Below are 7,225 nucleotides of genomic sequence, written 5' to 3' on the forward strand. Positions count from 1 at the left end.
GCACCGTGCTCTTCTGTCGCAAGCGAAGTTACTTAGAAATTGTCCTGAAAGCTCTGTGACCGAACCAATGTCTTTGGATCTTTTATTCTGTGGTGTTTCAGGAAAAGAAAATTAAGCTAGAAAGAGGATTGCTCACTTCCACATACGTGCCGCTTTCACAGGGAGACGACATGGATAAAAATCATCAGTGACAACACAAGGATGAACTGAAGAGACTGAACTAGAGAGACAGAGAACGTGATTAAATCAATAAATAGCAAAGCTAGTGAAAAGTCCAAAATAAAACACCGGTAGTTTCTACATGTAGGAAAAGGAACTGCTACGAGAGTGGAAGTGTGGTGTCCTACTTTAATTTAATTTGTTAGTATATCGATAGAGTTGGTGACTGAAATATTACATAAACATTTGATCATCATTAAGGGCATATTCTTTGGTAGCTTAATTAAACCCGCTTGTTTGTTTCCGCGCAAGTTGCAGTGTCACTCACTGATCGATCATCTCACATTCTCACTGTACAGTGCCGAACAACGATGGCTATAAATGAGGACACCGGCTGGCGCAAGTTCTCCACAAGCCACCTCGATCGATCTCCATTGAAATCAAGGCACCTTAATAATTTCTAGTACCATATTAAGCTAAGAACAGTAGTGTACATGGCTTCTCGTAGAAGTGCAGCAGCTAGTCCGGCCATGGCAGCAGCAGCTGCGGTAGTAGCTGTATCTGTATACTTGCTGGTGTGCAGTGCTCCGGCGGCGGCGACGGCGGCGGCGGTGGCGAAGAAGCCGTCGTACCCGCCGGTGGCGAAGGGGCTATCGTTCGACCACTACAAGAAGAGTTGCCCGCAGGCGGAGGCCATCGTGTTCAGCTTCCTGCGCGACGCCATCGGCAAGGACGTCGGCCTCGCCGCGGCGCTGATCCGGCTCCACTTCCACGACTGCTTCGTCCAGGGCTGCGACGCCTCCATCCTCCTCACCAAGACGCCCGGCGGGCCCGACGGCGAGCAGCAGGCGATACCCAACGAGTCGCTGCGGCCGGCGGCGTTCAAGGCCGTCAACGACATCCGCGCCCTGCTCGACAGGGCGTGCGGCCGCGTCGTCTCCTGCTCCGACATCGTCACCCTCGCCGCCCGCGATTCCGTCAAACTGGTAACTAACTAAGTTAATTGATTAATTAATATTTTTTTCACTTACTTACTGCCACTGGAAAAGTTTTTCATGGAAGAGGAGATGGATTAAACACTACTGCTATCTAAAAAGTGGAGTTCATGAATAGAGGATAGGAAAATTAACTTAAGTAATGTGGGTTAGGATTCAAAATTTCCGAATGAAATTTTGGTCATATTAGACCATCCGATACCATACTATTTTAGCTAAATTTTTAATTTTTAATTTTTTTCATGAATTTTGGTAATATTTATTTAAATTTGAATAACATATTTTTAAAATTTCAAAAAATTTGAACCGAAATTTCGAAAATATCATCATATCGGCACCCGATACAGATACCGGAAACAAAAAGTCTGAACCCTGATGTGGGCACTGGCGCACTGCACGATGCTGCCGATGCACGAACTGTGTTTCATCCATCCATGATCCATGCATCTTGTTTCTCCAATTTTCTAGTATATCTCGATCTGGCAGCGGACAAGAGACTTTCGTTGTCCGGTCCTAAATTAATCAACAGAAATGACCAAAGAACATCTTACAATATAATGATCATCCCTTTAAAATTCTCTTAATTAATTAAATACCCAACAATTAATTATGCACGCATCGAAAAACAAAGGGAAAAGAATCTACGCAGAGTTCTGCATGTTAGAAAAGACAATTCCCTTTAAGCTAGCCTTCTTTAGAGTGAAAGATATTTGGAGATCAATTTGCACGTAAATTAATCTAATTAATTAAGCCATGTAACTGAGTAACAATTCCCTTGAAGAGCCATAGGAAACTATAACGCGGGATAATTGGACTGTCACGATCAGTACTTCTGTAGAATTTATTGGCTTGCGAGAAATGGCACAAGAAGAACAAGATAGAGATGAAGGAAACAGGAAATTGTGTTGCTGTCTCAACCACGTGTGGAATCACTGTATCATGCCCAATGGCCAAAATTATCAGAACATCGACATCTTAAATAATTAGGACGACTAATACGTGTAACAGATATTAATAAGACCATTTGCTGACTAGGAGTGTACCATCGATGTTCATTAACTAATTAATTATTTATTAATCAATTAGTCATTACATATCATTTACTTGCTCTGTTCACGAATATAAACATTTTTAAGGAGTCAAAGCATGGATTAAGATTTAGATGAAATTGTTTTGATGACTAGAAATTTTACTAATAATGTTAAAAATACGTTTTCTAAAAAAAATAATGAGATTAAAGATATGATATGGTCCCCATATCTTTGGACTTTGAGTATGTATTAGACTGTTATTAGCGTGGTGTTGTGTATGTTTGGTTTGTGCATGGTTACGGATGTGCCCGTGTAAATCAATAAATCTTAAAGGAGTAGTTGGACTGGAAAAGTGGTACGGAGTATTACATAAATGTTTGTTCTGGACAAATTTAATTAAACGTTAGAAATGTTTACGTCTGTGCAAAGATAAATATTAATCAGTGAATGTTAGAACATACTCCCTCCGTTTCATAATGTAAGTCATTCTTTGATGCCCAATTCTTTGATGTAACCCCTACTCTATCAATATACAAGCAAAGCTTTTACCCTCTTTTCAAGAAAAATAAATATAAAAACCAAAATGTTGAACATTGCAATTGGGTGCAGGCCGGTGGGCCGTCGTACAAGGTGCCGCTCGGCCGCCGTGACGGCCTCACATCGGCGACGCCGTCACAGGTGCTGGGCGCGCTCCCGCCGCCGACCTCCCACGTCCCCGAGCTCATCGCCGCGCTGGCCAAGCTCAACCTCGACGCCGCCGACCTCATCGCGCTCTCCGGCGCCCACACCGTCGGCATCGCCCACTGCACCTCCTTCACCGGGCGGCTGTACCCGAAGCAGGACGGCACCATGGACAAGTGGTTCGCCGGCCAGCTCAAGCTGACGTGCCCGAAGAACGACACGGCCAACACCACCGTCAACGACATCCGGACGCCCAACGCCTTCGACAACAAGTACTACGTCGACCTGCAAAACCGCCAGGGCCTCTTCACCTCCGACCAGGACCTCTTCGTCAACGCCACCACCAGGCCGCTCGTCGCCGAGTTCGCCGTCGACCAGTCGGCGTTCTTCCACCAGTTCGTCTTCTCCGTCGTCAAGATGGGCCAGATCCAGGTGCTCACCGGCTCGCAGGGACAGATCCGGGCAAACTGCTCCGTCCGCAACCCCGGCGCCGCCTCCGCCGACGAGGAGCTCCCGTGGTCCGCCGCCGTGGAGACCGTCGTCGAGGCGGCCGAGAGCATCGTGCTCTAGACACACAATTGTGCGCGCCATGGACGCGTACGTCAGTACGTGTACCGTACGTTGAATGTGGAAAGAGACGACGACGACTGTGGATATATGTTGGTTACTGCCATGTCGAATAAATGCATGACGTCATGACAACCTCCTTTATGATCAATATATATGGATGTGGATTTTCATCTTGCAGGAAACATCTTTTATTGTTTGTATGTTATCTAAATAGTTATTAAAAATTTAAAAAATTATATATAATAACATAGATTATTATGAAATATATCACTCCATAAACATACAAGACCGAATTCAACTTCTACAAATTGCAACAAAAAGAACAAATTAAATTGAACATAGTTATATATATATTCGCAGCTATATTTGTTATTTTTGTTACATTATAGAAGTTGAATTTAAACTTAAATGTTTACGGAGTGATATATATTTCATATTAATATATATTGCCAAAATTTTTTATGATTATTTTAGGTGGAATGCACGAATCGAGAAGATATCCCTTGAGTGATAAAACCACTTTCCCAATGTATATTGCAGATCACTTCTTTTAATTAATTTAAGCCAAATTTAAGATTTAATTAATTAGGTTGGAGTGGAGGCAGAAGTCACGCACCTGTAGACACACATGACACATGCGTTGAGTATTAAGGCGTACAATATTTGTCGGCAACGATAATAGATTAATAATTAATTCATAAGATACCTGCATAAATAGACGTATGTACGTATATACCAGAAAGAGAGAGAAACAACCTAGTGTCTGAAACTCTAAAGACATACGTTTGCTGCATACATGACAAAAACATCCCGATGATTACTTGATCCTGATTAGGCAATGATCAACACCAATCAGTGATCGATCCTCGATCATCAGCAGATAGCAAGCACATGTCGATTGTTGCTGGCAGCAAGCAAGCTATATATAGTTTGTCACCCTCCAGGTCACAGATTACTTCAACTGAAGAAGTATCCGAATTAACACCAATATATCAAACAAAATAAAGTAAAGTACAGTACTTTCCGTTTCAGATTATAAGACATTGTAATTTTGATCAAAGTCAAATTATTTTAAATTTGACTAAGTTTATAGACAATAATATTTATAATAGTAAATTAGTTTCATCAAATCAATAATTTAATATATTTTTATAATAAATTTGTCTTGGGTTGAAAATGCTACTATTTTTTTATAAACTTAATCAAAGTTAAAGCAGTTTAACTTTAACTAAAATCAAAATGTTTTATAACGGAGGTAGTAATCAATAATTAATCAGATCGCCGGCGTCTTGTCTGCTGATGGATCATACAGTATAATGGAATGACGGATGGTTCCTGTAGATGGAATGACGGATGAGGCTTGTGCAACAGCGGCATGCCAAGACGCACAAGACGAAGCCGCCATGGTAGCCCGAGCTGTGGAGGGGAAACTATTTCTTGATCTTTCGAGGGAAGGGGATATCTCCTCGTTATTTGCATATCACTTAAATAATCAGACGACATCTAAACTAAGAATCATATATACATATCTATCAGTCCAATGGATCATCTACGAGAAGTCGTTGTTCATCAGGAGCAGGAGGGTTGCCGTGGAGGGTATACAGCATGGCTTTTGTGCCGCAGCCGGATGCCATGAGGAAGAGGAAGATGGCGAGGGCGAGGAGGAAGACGGCAAGGGCTCCATGGTGGGAGCGGTAGTACTTCACCATGAGGACGCCGACGCCGATTGTCGTGACAGCTAGGCAGGCCAAGAAGGCCACCAGACCGTAGTCGTTGTCGATCCCGACATCCCGCTCCGCCATGGCGGTGAAGTAGTAATCGTCATCGCCGTCGCCGCCGCCGTCGCCGCCATAACCATCGTAGTTAGGGTTCTCTAGATCGCCCATTATTTATTGTTCTTCGATAATAATTAATTCTGATATATGCCTCTCTCTGCTAATGTACTAGCTAGAGATCACGATCGATGTATGTGTGGTTGTTGATTGGTACTATTTGTTTGTGCGGATTGCAATTAGGTTCGAATTAGGCTCGGATTATCTCGTTCAATTCGGTCACGCATGCATACTCTAAGTAAAACAGTCACGGATCGATCGGGTACCATATATGCTTAACCATATACCAAATTAAATAAAGGAGAAATATAATTTCTACCAACACGGGTGTTATCGTCTCCTGGCTGGGCTGCCCTCTCTCCCCTCTATGGCACATGGCTGCATGATTGGTGGCCATCTTCTAGGGCTTGTTTACCTGATCATCTCCGTGCCAGCTTCGACTCCCTGGTCCTCCTAGTCTCATGGCAACTGTGGAGGGAACGTAACTCCAGGGTCCTTGACTCTGTGCTCTCTTCGGTCGCAGTAGTCCTAGAGGTCATCCTTTTGGAGGGCCGGCTGTGGTCGTTAGCGGCCGTCACTTACTTTGGGGAATTGTTGGGAGCGTAGAGTGGCTCTGCTCCCTTCCGCTGTTTGGAGTAGAGCTTTTCGAGTTTTTTTTCCTTTCCTTTCTTTGTTTTTTATCTTTGTTTTCTTCCTTACTTGGCATAGGCCGGTCTGGCTGAGTGAGTCGTGTATCAAAACTCTATTCTTCTAATATATTGACATGCAATTCTTTTGCGCGTTCGCGAAAATAATTTCTAGCAACAATTAATCAATCAAATAAGTAAAATACCCTATACCTCTGTTTTTAAATAGATGAAATCGTTGACGTTGGGAATACGTTTGACCATTTTCATCTAATTCAAAAGAAGATGGTTTTTCATCCCTAGATATACCCTTTTAATTGCAAAAAAAGGTTGATATACATTAATAAGAGATATTGACTTAAAAAATATATAATGAAACTACAAATTGTAACAAGGTACTTTTATAACAGATATATCGCATAAAAAATATAGAAGTTAAATTTGACTTATTTGTAACAATAAAAAAAATAAATTAAACTAAAACTTGCTAAAACATACATCTAGAACTATATTTGTTCCTTTTGGTTATAACTTAGTAGAAGTTTTCGCAAACCCGCATTACACGTCAATATATATTAGAAGGAACTTATATAAGTCAAATTAAGTTTTCGCAAACGTGCAAAAGGATTACACGTCAATATATATTAGAAGGAACTTATATATAAGTCAAATTTTACTTATATAATGTTCGTGGAATGGTATATCATATATTAATAATGGATCATCTACTACAGGAAGCCTGTAACATTGTTCGAAGGGAGGGTGGCAAATTGCACGACGAGGAAGCAACAGACGAATGCCAAGAAGAAGAAGAAAAAGAAGCTGAGCACGAGGAGTAAGACGGCATCCGCTCCGTGATGGGACCCGTACGTGGTGGAAGTGCAGTGGATGGCGTAGCAGACCACAATGCATGTATTGAACACTCACGGATCGATCGAGTATACTGATCATGTTTGAATTCGGAAAAGAAACTTTCGTCAAAATTTTCTAACTAGCAACACGATTGCAAGAATCGATATGATAAAAAAAAAGACGTGTATTTTAAATTTAAAGTTTTAATTTGTGATCATACGTGACAAACAGCGCCCTGTTTTCATCACTGACGTAGCTAGCAACTAGCTTCCATCCAAAGAAGAATTAAGAGCTAGCCCATAGATTGATTAATTTGTTTACATTGCATATGTACGTACATTCATGTAGTGCTGAATTGAAGGTACGTTAATCATTCTCGATCCCCTCAACTCCGTGCGGACTACTAATCAACATGCATGGAAGTTGATATATGAAAAATTAATCCTAAAGAGAGAAATTTGACCTTGCCTAGCTAGCTT

At 41.6% G+C, this 7,225-nt stretch overlaps 1 protein-coding gene across 1 annotated transcript; it reads left to right on the forward strand.

Moving 5' to 3' along the window:
• The first annotated feature begins 436 nt into the window (after positions 1-436).
• On the forward strand, positions 437-3,618 carry LOC4324554 (cationic peroxidase SPC4). Its single transcript, XM_015766597.3, has 2 exons — positions 437-1,145; positions 2,795-3,618. Exons 1-2 carry the CDS (start codon positions 654-656, stop codon positions 3,434-3,436), a joined length of 1,134 nt encoding a protein of 377 aa, XP_015622083.1. The 5' UTR covers positions 437-653; the 3' UTR covers positions 3,437-3,618.
• Positions 3,619-7,225: the final 3,607 nt, after the last annotated feature.

The sequence above is a fragment of the Oryza sativa genome, chromosome 1 (genome assembly GCF_034140825.1).
Source record: "Oryza sativa Japonica Group chromosome 1, ASM3414082v1".
In the NCBI taxonomy this organism is placed as follows: Eukaryota; Viridiplantae; Streptophyta; class Magnoliopsida; order Poales; family Poaceae; genus Oryza; species Oryza sativa.